Source organism: Lampetra fluviatilis, chromosome 1 (genome assembly GCF_964198595.1).
Source record: "Lampetra fluviatilis chromosome 1, kcLamFluv1.1, whole genome shotgun sequence".
NCBI classification, from domain to species: domain Eukaryota; kingdom Metazoa; phylum Chordata; class Hyperoartia; order Petromyzontiformes; family Petromyzontidae; genus Lampetra; species Lampetra fluviatilis.
In genome coordinates, this window is record NC_136275.1 from 34,690,371 (window position 1) to 34,709,463 (window position 19,093).

The 19,093-nt window shown below is 50.5% G+C and overlaps 1 protein-coding gene across 4 annotated transcripts; it reads right to left on the minus strand.

Moving 5' to 3' along the window:
- Positions 1-1,287: 1,287 nt before the first annotated feature.
- On the minus strand, positions 1,288-17,860 carry LOC144935045 (somatostatin receptor type 5-like). 4 transcript variants are annotated; one of them, XM_078861370.1, is made up of 3 exons: positions 16,928-17,860; positions 14,812-14,950; positions 1,288-13,279 (listed from the first exon to the last, which is right to left on the minus strand). In XM_078861370.1, the coding sequence occupies exon 3, from the start codon at positions 12,152-12,154 to the stop codon at positions 11,009-11,011; it is 1,146 nt and encodes a 381-aa protein (XP_078717496.1). In that variant the 5' UTR covers positions 12,155-13,279; positions 14,812-14,950; positions 16,928-17,860; the 3' UTR covers positions 1,288-11,008. The 4 variants fall into 4 exon arrangements, with proteins under 4 accessions (XP_078717496.1, XP_078717487.1, XP_078717505.1 ...); XM_078861361.1 differs by having other exon boundaries at positions 14,812-14,954; XM_078861379.1 differs by lacking the exon at positions 16,928-17,860 and adding an exon at positions 15,717-15,831 and having other exon boundaries at positions 14,812-14,954.
- Between the last annotated feature and the right edge of the window lie 1,233 nt (positions 17,861-19,093).

Genomic DNA, 19,093 nt, shown 5'->3' on the forward strand with positions numbered 1-19,093 from the left:
GCGCAGTCACGTGCCAGTCTGACTGCGGCACAGTCGTGCATTCTTGCATCCATCTGCGCGGAGCTGTGAGCGTTACAACCCTCGTGTGCGTGGTGACTTTTTTCCGGGTACAATAACCTGGTTTTATTGCACAAAGCCGTGCATTGATTGCTAATGGAATTGACCAAACATCCCAGTGTAACCAGACCTTCCTGACACAAAAAAGAAAGGATTGAGGCTCTGTAGCTTTCCTGATTGAATAAAAAAAGAGCTTAATAATTGCATTCTTTAAAATGTGTTGCCCTAATCGAGATGGCTTACTTATGGCATTGATTCCACGCTCAGACATCCGTGCAACCTTGGCCAGTACACATCGTTTTGGCACGCGACATTAATACACTCACCAATAAATCAATGTGGTGGATAATTGTTGTATTTCATGGCCGTGAAAAATGTAATTAGAGGCAAACATTAAACAGACCATGTGAGCATGAGCCTGACACATTGAATTACACCGAGAACTAAAAAAAAAATGACACGATGCGGAGAGCGCATCATGTTTTTTTTTTAAATCTGTAGACTGCCACAACATTGGTGTAAGTGGCTAGCATCACGAAGCGTGTGGTCCATCTCTGGGCGTGTACTGTTGAAACAATGGATTAAGTTTATTAAATCTTCGTCACCGCCAATGTGCCCAGCGGTACGAGTTGGCACACCATGGGTACTCTTAACTTTTCCAAGAGGTCCGGCGACCGTGGAAGAGTAGGCAATATACTCTATCGAGAGAGAGAGAGAGGCTCTGCAGAGCTTCGTTTAGTAGTGGCGTGAGCAAGACATGACAGGGCGGCCACCTTGAACCTTCGACCTTCACGTGAGTCTGCGGCTCTGAAGTTACCCACGTAGTCGTGTTAGAATAGTTGTTCGTGAGCTGCGTGTTTGTTTCATTAATGCATCATCACCACGACCAGCATCAACAGCTGGAAGATACATCCACTGCGGGGTGTTGATGTTTCCCCACAGTCGTCATCCTGCCACGACGCCACGTTCCGTGTCACTGATGCGTGTGAGCGGAGCTCTTCGCTCAGTCTTCCACTGTGGGCGTCCTTCTGAGCGCCGCGGGGCGCCACGGTGGCGAGATGTTAACTACCTCGCCTGGTTTGCAGGGGGTCGTGGGTTCGATCCCAACACTGACGCCTGCTGCTGTATATTTGAATTTGCATGTTCTCCCCGTGAGAGCGTGGATTTTTCTCCGGGTCCTCTGGTTTTTTACCCTCCACATGTATAAACATGCGTTTAGAGTATTCGGCTTCTATACATAAAACATATGATTATAAAATGGGCAAAGAGGAGGTGACATACCCCGGATTGCCCAGGAGAATGCGATCCAGCAAATGCGGACCTATCTTCATCTGTGCCATCTCTATGGGATAGAGTGTTGCCCCCTCGCACGCCCGGGGTTTCTACGGGTGCTCCAATTTCCTCTCACGTGTAAACACTCGTTAATTGGCCAATAACAACTTAACATATGTGTATAGGATTACAGAGCGTGGGCATTTAATGGCCCCGGCACATCGCCTGGCTGTTGCTGTCTCGCTCGTCTGCCGTTCCTCGCCCCTCTTGAGTCGTTCCCGCTCTCTGAGGGCGAGCGGGCGCTGTGCGGCGGTGGTGCGTTACAAGTTGAATTTATTACCGCAGCAATTACACCAATGCTTCTCTCGACGAGTCTTTTTGCATGACACATACAGGCTCAGCATCACGGACACACTGATGAACAATGGAGCAAACGTTGATGTATAATCTATGTATTCCTTCATCACGGAACGTGTAACTGTCGAAAAGAAAAGCACAAACACAACTTTTATAATGCGGAATTTTACACTGAAAAATGATTTACGGTACAGGTGCAGGACATCGGTCGTGTTACCATGGGGAGTGGGGAGTGGGCATCCATCGGATATGAACCCCATTATAAAGGCAAAGTCGGACGCGGTATTCATATATTATCACTTGACAGACGTCGCTCAAATTGCGAAGAGTTATGGCAAATCCGCGTTTCACAAATGGACATTTTGAATCAGGATAAATACACGTGGTTGTACAATTGTCTCAGGCCTAATATCACTTAAGCATGGCCAGTCATTGTGTGTGTGTGTAAGATAATACATGAATAAATAACTTAAACTAATGAACTAAGAGGGAAACATGTGAATTCAGATATATATCATCATATTCCATCCACTGCTGAAGGCCTCACATTTCTGGGTGAAAATAGTAATGTTTTGTTTTTATATCGCGCCCTCCTATTCGCAGGGGGATTTTGGAGCGCTTTACATTTCACAGATCATCTCAACACATTGTGAAGGGCACCCTCAGTTGCAAGGCGACTCAGCACCTGGCCTGCACACGGGCTTTTGTCTGCCAGTAGGAAAACAATGCTTGCTCACGTGCGTGTAATTCAAACTGAACAGTGTGGGAATGTATATACTGTATATTTGTTTTATTTGCCAAAATTGGACCGTGACGCTGGCGCACGATGGCTTACTTACGATCCCGCGGTGCCACAATCCATCGCACGGTTTGCACCCGAGTGGTCTCATTGCTGCATCTTTGCGGCCGTCATTCTCTCGGGCGCGTTTTCTCCAATAGCCAACATCCCTTTGAGCGATGTGGCTCGCCCAAGGCCACTTAATATGTTCACGGTAAAGTCTAACACCAGGGAATCCCAAACTCCAGTCCTCGCGACCCACCGCCGTACATCTTTCCGCCTTCACGAGTATACTCCCCATTCAAATACAAATTAACTTGCCGCACGAATGCCCGACAATTGTTAAACGCATCCCACGTGACGCGCAAATCAATGCATTGTGTCTTGCGTCACGCACAACACGCACGCGCTCGCACACCGATATCTCAATTTGAATTGCAATCGCCCCTATGAACACAGAACGCGTTAATTGATTCGCGTGTCAAGCGGGACGCGTTGAACAATCATCCGGCGCGTGCAGCGTGCTACGAATTATTTGTTTATGGGGAGTGCCTTGATAAACGGAGCTTAGTAGTGGGTCGAGAGGACTGGAGTTTGGAGAACCTAGGTTTAATATCCTTGGACTTCCAGACCCATGTATCTCTATCTCAAGACTCGTTTTGAATATTCTTACACCGCGACCCATCAAGCTCTCTTGTGCTGTTACGGTTTTAATAGGTGCTCGCTAACTGCATTGGTATCACAGGCTGTATGGTCACATTGGGTGTTTGTTTTCGCGTCGTCAGCATTGTGTGCATGCATGTGTATATATTAGTGCGCGCATGTGGGTGGAGTGGTGGCGGAGTGATTAGCGCATTGCTTGATGAACCTGCCAATTGGAGTTCAATTACACTGGTCAACAATTTTTTTTCTGGCCTGGACTTTTGCAGCTGTTTTAGACTACGTTCAGGGTGCTGATTCCAAATCTGATCTCAGATTTGCTCTATCACATCTCATTTTTATGCTATCGGCATACCCCATTTTCATTGATTTTACCCGAAATTAACTCTGTCACTTATGATTGCAAGTTGTTGCGAGTCAGTGACTGCTTTAGTGTTAATATATGGTGCTGTATTTTGAGGATAGTGTGTTTATAATATAATTTTATGTAGATATCCACATTTATTTAATATTTTTCTTCTGCAGTTTTTATTTAAAATGCAATCTTTGATATCTCAAAAACCTGATGTGATAGACAAAAAATGATGCCAGATTTGGAATTAGCACCCCAACATTACCTTAAAACCGTTAGAATGCCTTATGCCAGAAAAAGTGTGTTGACCAGTGTTATCTGAGCCGGTTTTGGGCCTCCCCCAGGTCCTGACTGTGTGCAAAGCATACGCACTAAAGAGAAAAATGCGGCCGGGCATGCTGTTGGCCATCTACCCCCTAGTGTGTCGTGCCCGTCTAGGTGCCCACGAAGAGAACTTGCTCCAACAGTCTGTTACAAGTTATACGGGGGATCTTTGTCTTGTGTGTGGAAGTCACACTCCTGATGTAAATAAGTAACATAACACAAGTCGTATGTTGACGGTGCGTTAGCGCTGCAACACGTCTCGTGCTTGCGATGTTGCACCGCGCTTGTGATTCTCAGAATCATCGGAGGTCTCCGTGTGAGTGCGCGTCGTCTGCGAGTATTTCTATGAACCTGGCTGCCCGAGGTCGTTTCTCGTCCATGGCATACGTGAGCGGTGCATATCCGAGCCGATTTGAGCCTCCCCTTCGGTGTTCTCAGCCTTATAAGAGTAACTTGGCGCGTCGTGTGAACATAGCCACTGGGGAGACAAACGCGAGCGGGCGTGGTGCGGTCCCCACGCCCGATTCGTGCGCCTTTCCAGCCTACACGTGCATTCGCTAAGGGCACTTGCCGCAAAGAGTTTGTGAAGGCGACAAAGGAAGGGAAGGGGATCTTTGTCTTTATTTGTCTCTGTGTGTGTGTGGCCGTGACGATGGTGTCATTTTCAAACGTGAGTCACGGTAGAGGGTGGTGCTTTGCTGCTCGTTGTGGGAGATAGTTGCTTAGGCGGAGGGGCTTAGTGGGTACAGCCCAGAGCGGGTAGCCAGGGCTGAAGGCATCGTCTAATTGTCTCGTAGCGCGCAGAGGGTAGTGCCGAATGGGTGGCTGGGTTGGCCGTGGTGTGCCTTACGGTGTGGTCGTGTGGAGTGGAGCGATTAGGATGAAAATCGTGCTCCGCACCAATAACATCTCCTCGCGTTCGCTCCGATGCATGCCCGTCGCGCCTCGTGCTTGATAATGTGGCCTCGGGATGAATTGATTTTCAGAGGTCTGGCCCATTGTGCGTGTGGAAATAACGGATTTATACAAGGACCACTTCACTCCCGCCCCTCCTCCCCCCAATCCTTCACGCTATCCAACCTGCGATTCTCGCACATGCAGCTAACTCCCGCTCCTAATAGAAAAATCGTAAAGTGCTTACGGGCCGTGCAAAAGAAGATGCATACATTACGTGCCCCCTTAGGAGTGCCTGCCGTGATGTAATGATGAGCAACGCTGGGATTCCAATGCAGACGTCGCCGGTTTGGTCCGATCTCTCGGCGTGGCACTTGCTGAGTGCCTTCCATCGCCCCCACCTGGGTTAATCCAACATCTTCTTGTCAGTGTGGAAGATTAGGCCAAATTCACTTGCAGAGGGACCCCAGAGCTCTCGCGAGTGGACGTCCCACCCCGGGCATTAGCAAGCATTTGCGGCGTTGCTTGCGACTCGACTCTACCACCGTTATCACACCTGCCCATCACCACTGTGTTTGGCCTACTCTTACACCCCGGGCCAGACGCCTTGAAAGAGGTGGTAGCACCACCCACACTTTACCCCACCACACACTCATGGCTGGGTTGGAGGTAGTAAGTGATCTTGCCCATTGTCGCAAATTTGCCTCGCCCGGAGATCGAGTCGAGTGTGCGGACCGTTGCGCCACGGTGGTTACCGATCAGTGTCAACTTGTCAGGCAATTCGCTCCGAGCACAATCGGTCCTGACGCTCGTGCAGCGGAGGCCACGTTTTGGGTATCAATGGCGCTTAATTGCATCCCTGACGCGCAGTGAATGCACATCGATTAGGCAGGTCGTGAACCCCATCAGCGAGACAGCACTGCCCCCCATCCTCACAACCCCATCTCCCCCCCCCACCCCCCACCCCTGAACGCATCTCGACAAAAAAGGGGTCTCGTATGGGTTTGTGTTAACGTCTCAACCGAATTCAGTATTGTGGCATCGCGTCGTATCACAGTGTTAACGCTCACGATGTGATTGAGTAATTCGTTAAGTAATTTGGCACCGCGCGGCGCATCCAGTTCAGATTTTTTTTTGGCATCGGTGTCTGTCTGTGTGGCGGCCAGGATATGGTAGTACAGCAGCGGATTGTTGAATCTGAGATTGATGGGAGACCGCATGGTAACACCGTGTGTTTCCAGGTGTAGGCTGTGAGATTACCAGGAGATATCGGCACGCCATTTGATTGTTCACTCTATCTGTGCAGAGGTTGAAATGTTTAATGCCTTGGTGGGTTTTCTCCATGTGCACCGGTTTCCCTGTACAATAATCCAAACATTCAAATAATGTAATTGGCCAAACAGCCCAGTGTATCAGGACCCTCGTGACAAATATTTAGGAGACTCGGTGGAGTTTTCCTGGGTAATTATACGACAATGACATTTAGAATTAATGCATTTATTATAAAGTCAGACATTATATTCTTTACACCTGTTTGCGGGCGACGGCAGTTTATTATTACAGTACGCAAGGCTGATTCCTTGGTTCAATGATTGTGGAGCTCAAATTATTATTTTGTAAATGTTAAGCGCGATAATGAGAGCTGTAGAGAGCCTCAGGCTAACCCTCCCATACGAGTGAAACGAATTAATCTCTCATTTTCAGGGGGCCGAGTCAAAAAAAATGCAGATTTCTTTTTTAAAATTGTAGGCATACAATTGACTATAATTGTACCAAGTGTCGCCATTCAAGCCCCTCTAGAACATCGTTAAAATTCAGAGTAATTGGGCCGACTTAAGACGCGATTTGCAAGGTGGCTTTGCAATTGCCACAATTGCCCGCCTTGCCACCAATTCTACGGGGCAAGACATTGCATTTGTCTGCGTCCAAGTCAGTCTACCAGCCAGCACACTCACGCGGGCATTCGTTTAATCGTACCGAGCTGAGCCAAGGGGTTCACTCTGACCAGACGTTGGTCCATGAGTTCAGACTGGACATCGCACTTGCCGTCAGCACTTTGAGGTGGCATCGCTCTTGCGATTCAGATATCGTTGTGTGGCCAATAACAGCGATTTGCGTGATAACCATTTTAATTAGTGGGGTTATCAAATAAGTTACCCTCATTTTGGCCGTGTAAATACACCGGTACAACTGAAGATGTGATTTCTGCTGCCCGAGGTTGTACCAGTTTCTGCTCTGGCCCATGGCCTTATGGAACCAGGGGCCTATGCACAACACGTAACTAACAAAACCACCACGAAAAGCGTTATTAATGGTAGTCTTATAGGATTTTTTTACATATAAGTTATATTCTTTTTATGTATAAATAATGTTTCCATTCCTACATTTATGTAAAATTATAGGCATTGCAAGCCAAGCGGGTGCTTTGTCTGAATGATGACATCTGTCCAGATTGTGATCAGTAACAATGCGTGTTTATACAGTTCCATAATTCATGCAAAATGCATCTCGCAATGCCGCACAATCCACTTGTGGATGTGTCTGTATATTAAAATATTTCCAGCTCAAATAGTGAGTGCATACGTCGGAGGAAACCGGGAGAACCCAGGGAAAACTCACGCGTGCGAGAGGGCAAACACTCACAGATGGAAACAGGTGGTGCTTAAGTCCGCACTTGCTGTACCACATCCTCCTGGCCGAGCCAGAGTACAGCACCTCCTTGTCGCTCACTGGGAAGGCAGTTTCACAACATTTGTATGGTGATCCGTCGAAACCGCGCTGCTGCCCCCAACAGTGCTAGATTACAGGCAACCACGTGCTGTGCAGCTTCCACCGCCGCCCCGCGTATTTCGACTAATTCGTTTGTTATCGATTCATGCCGTGGGATGTCTGGCGATGGCTCCACGTAGCCGCGACATTGAACATTAAAGCAGATTAACCCCGTCCACGGGACGGTCCGTACACGGCTCGCGTCGTATAAATATGCGCAAAGGACAAGCGACGGCAAAGCTATCGCGGTACGATGACCAAATTGTGCAGCTTTTTGTCACTCGACTGCTGGATGAAAGCTTCACGCCGTGCAGGTAATGGTGTGGGGGGGGGGGCAGGGGGGGGTTTGACCATACTTCACCACGATGGGCAGTGTTGGGTTCATGACAGAGGAAGGGTGTTAAAACCTGGTCGGATATCTCACTCGCCTCTCACGATAACCATAGCCGAGATTCGATTTCAGGTCGACGGCGCGCTAATCGATGTGTCACTGCTCAACAGCATATGCTACATATATATATATCAATATGCATTTTCTACTCTCGGCTGTCAAACTCTGAGCCCTGAAATCACTTTTACTGATTCGTGCCGTGGAATTTCTGGTTCTGGCTTCCCGTAGCCGTGAGCTCCTTACAGCCTAAGCACACGCCACCACCACCACCACATCAATTCTTATTGCCTCAGGCCCTTGGAACATTGCGGTGCATGCAGCCTCCATTTGCAGCTGGCAGCACGTCTCCCTTGCAGGGCATTGCTTGCAGGGCTTTGTTTCCCCAAGTCCTATTTTGCATAATTGACGTTGCTTTTGTCGAACTCTGGAATAACACATCTCGTGTGTCCATCTGTGTGCCTATCACGCGTAGAGTCACAGCACTAATACGAGTACATATTGTCACACAGTCAAGTAAAAGGCTCACTGACATAAACGAAGCCGCTCGGTACACGTGCCGACGTTCGGATAACGTTTTGTTGGAACCGTTGGACCAACATTGGCGTAACGTTGAACGGACGTTCCACGTGTTCTCGCAAGGGAAGCGTTCTCCGGTTGTTGCTTTGACCTGGGTCAAGAAAACGGTTGAACAACAATGTTGCACCGTTCTATTCATACGCGGTGTTAGATGGTCCGAACTGCCTCCTCATGCACGTGTTGTGTGTGGTGAGTTGGCAATGCGTGTGCAAAGTAATGGAACATCTGGCAAGCGTGTGAAGACAAACGGAGACCTAAACTGTGAGTTTTTCAAATGAATTATATATCCAGGAGAGCCACACCAATTGCAAATACTATCTATCATTAGGGTCCTGCTGCACTGGGTTTTCATAGGGAGATCTTTTCAGCCAACGTATGATCGTTTATACATTGCACGGGCAGTGTCTGCTGGGATTCATCCTCGGGATTTCCTTTGGGTTCGATCGTGTGGCGGGTACAGCGTCAGAGCTATACACCCTCAGCCAACCGACACAGCCAAACAAATCAAATGTGTCATTTGGGCAAATGTATCCCAATTGGTTTTAGTTTTGTTCAACGTGAAAAAAAAGTTTTCAGAATTCCGCACGACTTTCCGCTGGAGATGTCACCCATAATCAGCAGGTGCTAGCCAGAGCTTGACTCTCAAGCGGACGATGCCCTTCCTCATCTAGGTCCTTCAGTCAAAACAAAACATTGTCCTACGTGTATGATCTGATGTCGACGCCTGTGAAATGTGAGTCCTAATCATTCGCCGCGCAGCAAGGAAATTGTTTGATGACGCAATTGCAAACGTCACGCCCGCTAATGTTCTACCCGACACGCGCAGTACGTGTGCGGTGACCCCTGAAGAACAATGTAAGGGTTGGCCTTGACAAATGTGAAAACGTCTAATTATTTTTCATATGATTTTTGGGTCCAGTTTGTTGTCCTATCCCCGCACCTCCGTTCAGCACAGTCGGCTTGGTACGGTGCGAAAGAAGTTCAACATTCGCGTATGTGTGACCCGCGCCAGGCTTTTTTTTAAAGGGAAAAATCCAGCCTTGTGGTTAATTACATTGCCTGTGCACGCATGGCGAACAAAATTTGCTTATTAATTTATTCACTCCAATTAATTTACCCGCTCTCAACAATACCTTAATTTACTGCGCAGATGAATTGTTGCGGGCAACTGGTTGCAGGGAAGTCCACTTGTAAGCGATTATGTTTTTTTGCAGCCAAGCTGTGAGGTGTGGACCTGGCTTAATGCTTCGCGGGGTCGTGGTTCGATTATTGGTGAGATTTATACGTATTGCAGGGGATGGAATACAGCCGGTCTCTGTTGACTGGACGTGTTCACATGATCCTACAAAATTCAAGTGCTTTTGAAAAACCATTGATTCTTAGACGATGCGATTAGATGCGGATAACGTCTGTCGAGCTGGCGATATTAATCGGTGATACATCGCGACCTCCGTTAGGGTGCGCGCGTTAGTGCAGCGATTGCGTGTAAACGCGCATCCACGCGCTTTCGGGCAGCGCAACTTTTGCCCCCCCCAAAAAAAACAACAACAACTCGTATTCGGTGACCGAATGCCGTCACTGCCCCAGATAAATAGCGCACATGACCTGTGGCCTGATGCCTTGCGTGTCGCGCTCACTGCCAACAGTGTGCAGCAGCAGCAGCAATAGCAGCAGCATCGATAGCAGCAACAATAGCAGCAACAGCGTCATGGCAAAACAGCGGGAGCCCCAAATCCAATCACGATCATCCCACGTGCACAGTGCACACGGCACACACTCACTCACGAGCTAATGCACGTGCACTCCTCCAACACCGGTATGCGTGCACGCACGCAGGTACCCGGAAATCAAGCATTCCAAATGCATGCGCCCCAGTTGAACACGGGCGCACACACACACACGCAGTTACACTCCATGCACGTGCACACGTTGAGTGTTCTCCCACACCCCAAACGCACTCACACCGGCGCATCCGGGGCGCATGCACCCCAAACGCACCCCTTTCCCTACCCCCGCTCACCCCTCGCGCACGCTCAACCACAACCACGCTCGACACGACCACCATCAACACAACCACACTCTGCAACGCTCCACACGACCACTACCAACACAACCACACTCTGCAACGCTCCACACGACCACCATCAACACAACCACACTCTGCCACGCACGACATGATCACCATCAACACAACCACACTCTGCCGCACACGACACGACCACCACCAACACAACCACACTCTGCCAAGCTCGACACGACCACCACCAACACAACCACACTCTGCCACGCACGACACCACCGCGCTCGACGCAATCGCCCTCCGCAACGAAGCTGAGCCCCACGCCCGACCGTGTTCGACACAACCACGGCGAACGCACGCGCGCTGATCGACGCATGCAGCCGTCGACTCCCGAACGCATTTTTACTCAGCGCAGCGCAACGCGCATCGAGCGAACGCATCCCCGGCCCCTTCAACCGCAACGCACGCAAATGTATCAATTACGCACGGTACGCACTCACCCCCCCTCCCCGAGCGCACACGACGCCGCAGGGCGCGCACGCGCCTCCCCTCCCCCCGCTAGACGACCGACAGCTGCACGCTGCCGTTCTCGTGCAGCGCGGTGGGCATGGTCTCGGGCGGCGCCTCGTGCAGCCGCGACTTCTCTGGGCGATTGTCGCTGGGATCCGCGCCGTCGTCGTGAGTCGCGTTGGCCGCGGCCACCTTCTTCTGGCAGAGCACCTTCTGGAAGCTCTTCTTGAAGTTGTCCGAGAGGAACGCGTAGAGGATCGGGTTGGCGCAGCTGTTGGCATAGGAGAGGACGACCACGAAGAAGTAGAGGCCCATGAGCGCGGGCTCCTCGGGCAGCGTGACGGCCAGGTTGATGATGTTGAGCAGGTAGAAGGGCAGCCAGCAGAAGACGAACACCGCCACCACGACGATCACCATGCGCGTCACGCGCTTCTCGGACCTGCGGCGCTTGGTGGAGCCCTGCACGCGCGCGCCCGAAGACTTCACCTTGAAGATGATGAGCAAGTAGCACAGGCAGATGACGGTGAGCGGCCCGAAGAAGCCGAGCAGCGCCGTGTAGAGAATGAACGCCGTGGACCACACGCTGGCCGGGTCGGGCCAGTTGATGTTGCACATGGTGATGTCCCCTTGCGTGTAGGAGAAGATGATGACGGGCAGGACGACGACGATGGAGAGGAACCACACGGCGCCGTTAACGAGCTTGGCGAAGAAGGGCTTCCGCCACTTGGTGGACTTGACCGGGTGGACCACGGCCAAGTAGCGGTCGATGCTCATCACGGTCAGGCAGAAGATGCTCGTGAACTGGTTGATGCCGTCCACCGTCATGACGATACGGCACATGAGCGAGCCGAAGGGCCAGTAGGAGAGCGCGTTCTGCAGGGCGAGGAAGGGCAGGCCGAACATGAAGAGTTCGTCGGCGACGGCCAAGTTGAGGATGTAGATGTTGGTGACGGTCTTCATCTTGGCGTGGCGCAGCACCACGTAGATGACGAGCGTGTTGCCCGTCAGGCCCACGGCGCACACGACGAAGTACATCAGAGGCAGGATGACGGCTCCCGCACCCGGCTCGTAGGGCTCCTCGATGCCCGTGGCGTTGCCGGTGTCGTTGCCGCCGTTGTTGTTGTTGTTGTCCCAGAGCCACGAGATGTTGTTTGTAATCCAGGGAGTCGTGTTGGCCGGAAGCATTGATTCCATGGCGTGGGGCGATGGTCAAAATGCTTCAGTACGCTTTAGACGGGTGTGTGTGTTTGGGGTGGGGGGGTTGGCTAACTGTGTGTGTTATTGGGTGGTTATCAGCATGTAAGCGAGAGTGTGTCAATGTGGGTATGTGTGTGAGATAGTGTGCGTATGATAGGGTTTGGTACGTGAGATCCTGTTAACGTTTCAATTAGTGTGAATAAAGTGTGTATGAATTTCAGTGGGTATGTGAGATAATTTAGATCTGTACGTACTCGCTAACTGCACTTGCCACAGCAGTCGTTTTAAACAACATGGGGACAATTGTATTTGTGTACGTCAGAACATAAGATACTGTGGATGTGTGTGTATAATCGTGGGCATGTATGTGTTTGACGTTAAGTCTGTATGCCTATGCTATATGTGTGGGTATGTATGTGTCTGTGAGTGTATTCATCTATGTTAGGATGTGTGAGATTACGCAATTGCCTATCAACGTGTGAATGTTAGTGTGTGTGTACTGAAGCGAGCAAGCGAATGCGTATTTGTGAGTGTCTGTGTGCGTACGTAAGTGAAAATGTCTGAAAGTTTATTAACTTGGGTGCATGTGAGAGTATATGCCCGCCAGTGTGTTTAAGTGTGCGTGTATCCAATACGTGTTGACGTTTCACTAAGTGCTTTTGTTTCTCAATACATCATCGTTACATCTTACCGTGCGTGGCCGCTATTAATGAAACTTAGCCAAACTTTGCACGGTTTTTTTTCTTACTTTAAAAGATTCATGCGAGTGTGATGAGTCAACTAACGAGGTGCGAAAATGTTCCAAATTAGGGACGAGCTTTCAGATGCGCCCCTCCGATATGAAGAACCGCTGGAGCTATGAACTGTTAAAACTAGATCGAAAATGCATTTCCTTAGAAATGCTTTTGGTGTTCAGTTTCTTGTCCCCCCCCCACCCCGACCTCCGATTAGCACGGTTGGCTACGTACGGCGAGAAAGAAGTTCAACGTACACGAACACTTCAGCTAAATGATGGTTTAACCACAACTTCTCGGTGGTCCACACGGGGGGTGCCGAGTCGCGATCTCTGGATCTCTCTCCCGTCTTCTGCAGTCACGAGTCGCTCACTCGGAGCAGTGTCCTCTGAAAAAAGAGAATTGCAACACAATTAACCGCGATGAATGCACACGCGACGCACGCACAGTATCCTCGTCCACTCATCCTGCCCGCCACGAGGAATCGACTTAACGGATTGCATTCATTAAATACTATTGATGTTTTAGAAAGGTTGCACATGTGAAATTGGGCACACTCGTCTCCCACACGGCATGGCGATCCCCTCCGTACAGCAATGGACTGACAAAGGGCTTTGAATGAATACTTAGTGATTGGTTCGTGGAGTCTACGCGTGAAACTGTACAATCACATCGTAACGTCAGCATGTTCAATTCGATTACTGAATCTCACCATCCCTCCCAAAGAAAAAAAGAAACGATGCTAATTTGAAAGTTTTTTTTAAAATCTAAGCCTGACGAAAGCTTGCACCTGAGTGTGTTGAATGTGTTGGAAGGCGTTGAATGGGAATGTGGCATCGTATTTGCGAGACCTCCGTTTCTTAATCGATTTTTTTGATTGCGAGAGCGTGACCCTAAAGGTGACAGCCAGCGAATCTCGGCTGCCAGTTATAAGCACAATGCAAGCATCCGCTGTGCGTGTGATTGCACGTTCAGTAGACACAGACGGGCAGGCACACAGACGCACACAGACTCACCAAGCATAACATAGACGCCCTACCTATAAATGCGCACACAGACAGAGATGCAAAAATACACACAGACCCACCAACATTGATACGCACAAAAAAGGACAAAGATCCCCCGTATAGCCTTAACAGACTCTAGGGGCAAGTGCTGTTAGCGAGCACCTATAAAGGCCGGCACGGCACATGAGGGGGTGGGTGGCCAAGGCCACGCCCGGCCGCCTTTGTCTCCCTAGTGGCGATGTTTAGACATCGCACCAGGTACTCATTTGAGGCTGAGTCGACCTAGGGGAGGCCCAGAACCAGTTCAGATAATCGTCACTGGTGTTGGCCGTGAACGGGAATCGAACCCGGGTCGCCTGGTTCGAGGCGCAGCGCGCTTACCGCTACACTACCGCTCCCCACACACACACACGCATACATCCACACACGTAGGCAGACGCGCACAAAAACACGCAGACGTACGGACACACAGACTCACTCAGGTGCAGACAGGCGCATAGACCAAAAAAGCAGATACACAGACGCACAGACAAACGGAGGCCAAATTCTAGATAAGCATGGTTGGCTACGTACGGTGCGAAAGAAGTTCTAAAAACGGAGGCCATTGGACACGGACTGACACAAGACAATGGCACACAAAGACGCAGTCCGACGGGCACCCAGACACACCCAGACACACACGAAGTGAACACTCGCCCAGTGAAATTGCCGCACAGCAATTACTTGTTTTGAAAATTGACTCGATAACACACAACCGTATCGTTTGGAGACGTTTTCATCCCCCACCCCCCTCGCAACTTTTATTCCACGTGTTATTCGTTTGTTTCCCTACCCAACCGCGCCTCCGATAAGCACGGTTGGCCACGTACGGTGCGAAAGAAGTTCCGCATACATCCACATACAACATACGTGCATGTTAGTGTCGCTGCAGGAGCATTGGCAGGGTCACTGGAGAGAAGCGGCAGAAGCGATGGTCACTCTGATGAGTCCCGTGATGAGGCGGTACGCATTGCCCCGGTAGTAAATGGGAAAGGACGTGTGCAGACAATTGCCTGGCTGACGTACGCACACGCACCCATTCACACACTGTGTGCACAGCTCACACACAAACACGCTCGGACATATGCCAAGACCAAAGTCCCCCCCAAACCCCCACCCCTCCTCCGCCAGCCACCACCGGTATAGCCTTTAACAGACTGTTGGGGCAAGTGCTGTTCGCGAGCACCCATGAAGAGCCGGCAACGACACGTGCACATCTGCGCGGTCGCCAGGTCGCGGTTGTTTTCCCAGCACTGATGTTAACACCCCCCCCCCCACCTAGCAGGTATGTGTACTCATTTAATGACCGAATCAGGATGGTCGTGATCAGGAATATAACTCGGGTGGGCCGGGTTCGGGGCGCATTGCGCTGACGACTACACCACCGTTTCGCACCGCTGCTGCGCACAAACAACTCGCCTGTGTACAGAACACACGCGCGCGCGCGCGCGCCCGAAAACACAAACACGCATGCACATATAAACACACACACACATGCCCGTTCATTAACCTCCTTCAGTCACAGACGCGCAGACAAACGCACGCTTGCACGCGCACGCACCTGTGGATACGTCAACACTCGGCAACTTCAGCGCACGAACACTCAGGACGACAATCGACAGACTCGGGGCATCTGTGTAGGGCAGCACGACACACGAGGGGCTGGGTGGCCATCACCACGCCAGGCCGTGAGCAGGAATGTGTCAACGCCATTGAGGTACTCATTTGAGGTCGAGTCGACCTAGGGGGAGGACAGGGACCGGTTCAAATAATCCTCACTTGTTGGTGGCCGCGAGCAGGAATCGAACTCGGGTGGCCGGGTCCGTAGCGAAGCGCGCTAAGCTCTATGCTCCAACTCGGCACACACGCGCGCGGTGACACACGCATTTTCATTACGTTGCTTTTGTAATATCAGGTGTATTGGACTCATTAAGTTATACAACTGTGGACATAAATGTACAGTACGTATACACGTAGGTGGCAACCCTTAGGTTGTGATTGAAAACACTGCCTTACGACAAGCGCGACCGCCTCGGTTCGATTCCGGATCCGTGCATGCGGCAATCGCTACAAGCACTTCTCTGCTCTGTATTTCGCTTAGGTTTTTTGATTTTCTTTATTTTACTAGTCAAATAAAATACAGATATTAGAAAGACAAAGGCGGCCGGGATCGTGGAAGACTCGAGCACCGCGTTTCACGACCTATCGATCTCAATAGGTGCTTGCGAACAGCAATTGTCTCCTGAACTCTGTGGTATAAGATGTCCGTGCGTAATGTCGCTGTGTGTACGAATCTCAAGCATGGAAAACATGTTCTATTTTGTCTCGGTTATGCCAAGGATGAACTGTGTCATACATGCAGGCAATGTATGCACGTCATGTGCCATGTATGTAATGTGTGGGAATGCCGTAGTATGTAATAGTACTTAACCATATATTATTGAATGCAATGCGCTGCCGTGAGTCATACATGCAATGTACAAACGTATGCTAACGTATGTCAACGTACGTATTTCATAAATGTAATGTACGTCTTGTAAGTATGAATCGATAGTATGAACGTATGTCATGGCATGTGACGTACGTGTGTTACGTGATATGGCATGTGTGTAATGTATGGCATGTGTGTAATGTATGGCATGTGTGTAATATATGGCATGTGTGTAATGTATGGCATGTGTGTAATATATGGCATGTGTGTAATATATGGCATGTGTGTAATGTATGGCATGTGTGTAATGTATGGCATGTGTGTAATATATGGCATGTGTGTAATGTATGGCATGTGTGTAATATATGGCATGTGTGTAATATATGGCATGTGTGTAATATATGGCATGTGTGTAATATATGCAATCGATCTAATGTATGGACGAATGTCACGGTGGTAACGTGAATGGTTTATGCCACGCGTGCAACGTAAGAACGAAATCTCACGGCAGTAAGCTGTGCACACACGTGTCGCGTGACATGCGTGCCGGGGCACGTACCGCGTGGCAGGAGCCGTCGCTTGAACGCGCGCGGTCGCGGGCACGGGATGAGGAATTCGACGGCGACTCTCCCGAGCGCGCTCCGATCTCATCTTCCCGTCCGCACGAGATCCTCGTCGACGATCGCGCCGCTTTCCCCCCCGTGTTCTTCCACCCAATTACCTCTCATTCACCCGCTATCGAGTGCGCCTGTCTGTTGATTAAACACTCCTCCTCCCTCCTCCTCCCTCCTCCCTCCGCTTCCTCCTCCCTCCTCTCCGATACTCGCGGCGCGCGCGCACCGAACGCTTCTGCCCCGACCACAGACTCCAACCACCGCTACCACCAGCAGCAGCAGCAGCGGCTGCTCTCTTCAAATGTGTCGCAGAGTGGTCGGGTCAAACAATCGTACACGGTCTTGCCGTTCCTGCTAATGATGCTACTGCTGCTGCTGCTGCCGATGTTTCTGCAGCTGTCCCTGCTGCCGATGCCACTGCTACTCGTGCTACTGGTATTCCTGCTGCGGTTATTGTTGCTGCTAATGTTACTGCCCTGCTGTTGCTGCTGATGATGATATTGCTGCTGCTGCTGACAGCTGTTGCTGCTGCTGTGGCGAGTGTGGGTTGTCTTCGTGACGATCGACGTTGAAGCTACATCTCCAGTTATTATTCTTACAACCGAACCGGTTACTTTAATTCGGCAAACTGCGCTCAACTCATTGACGCGTTGCCACTTCGCAGGGAGTTACGTTAATTCATCAATCCGAGATGGTGAACGCGAGAACGAACAAGCCAAAGTTGTCGTCTTCTTCTACTTCCTGTAGCAGGAGTTTGCTTCTCTTGATGAGAGGGGAACTTGGGGAGTTGATTGTTTATATCGAGCGCCACTTCTGCTCTTTGTCAGCGCGCGCGTGCGCGTGCTCGCGCCGCGGTGATTTAAATGAGCGCGTAATGAGTGAGCCGCGGTGTGGAGAGAGGCAGAGAGAGAGAGGGAGGGGAGAGGGGCGGGAGGAGGAGAGGGGGCAGGAGGGAGTTGGGGAGGAAAAGGGATGGGGAGCGGGGTGGTTAAGGTGGGGGGTGGCAGGATGAAGACAGAGGGAGGGATGTTTGAATAAAGAGAGGGCGATGAGTGGAGAGGGACGGGAGGAAGAAAGAGAAGGAGGGATGAGAGAATGGCAAAGGAAGGAGAGGCGGGTGTTGAAGGGAGAGGCACATGGGACAGACAGAGAGAGAGAGAGACGGAGACGGGAGGGAGGAAAGGGGGAGCGGAGTTAAGGGTATATGGACAGGAGGAAGAAAGCGTGAGCGAGTTGGGTACAGGGAGGGAGGCACACACGCACGTACACAGAGACACCCCACGCGATCATCAGCCCTCGAGGAACCCCGAGACTCGCTCGTGTGCAGCTGAGCAATTGCGAGACGAGCAAAACCTCTCGCTCAATCAATGCTCCTGGCAAATTACTCTTTTCACAATCTCGCGCCCCTCATTGTTCTTTTCCCTTTCGTCGCCGATGTTTGCTGCGGCTGCTGCCGTTGCTGTGGAGACTCGAAGTTCCAGGCTGTGGGGTCTCTCCGCAAATTCCGCCTTTTGCTCCGCGAACCGAGTCGATTCATCCTAGCGCGTGCGCGTGTCGGTATATATATAGTGGGTATATATATAATACATCTCTCATTGATACACTCCGCCACGTGTAGCCTGTAACAGACTGTTGGGGCAAAAGCTGTTTGCGAGCGACTATGGGGCTGTCCATAAATGACGTCACGCGATTTTGGACGATTTTTCACCCCCCCCCCCCCTTCGTCACACGGCGTCACAAAAAGTCAGACCGCCCCTCAAATATGACGTCACAAAGCTCTGCCCCCTCCCCCCAAAAATAAAACATGCTTCAAATCGCGTTCAAACTATTGTCATTGTAGTGCGTATTTAATGTACCGCTGCACTCTGATGTTCTAGGAGACAACATTTATTTAAAAGTCTATTTAATTAAGTAGAACGTGTTGTCTATATTCATTAAAAGTTGTGCATTTTGATGTGACATAACATTTCTCAACCCCCCCCCCCCCTCGTCACACATCGTCACAAATGTCTGACCCCACCCCTTTAGGTGCGTGACGTCATTTATGAACGGCCCCCATGACGGCAAGCCCGCCTGCGCACGACGAGTGAGTGATGTGCCTGACAACCCAC

Bases quoted from the DNA above. Each gene is read 5' to 3' on its own strand.
- LOC144935045 (XM_078861388.1), bottom strand. From the start codon at position 12,154: ATGGAATCAATGCTTCCGGCCAACACGACTCCCTGGATTACAAACAAC.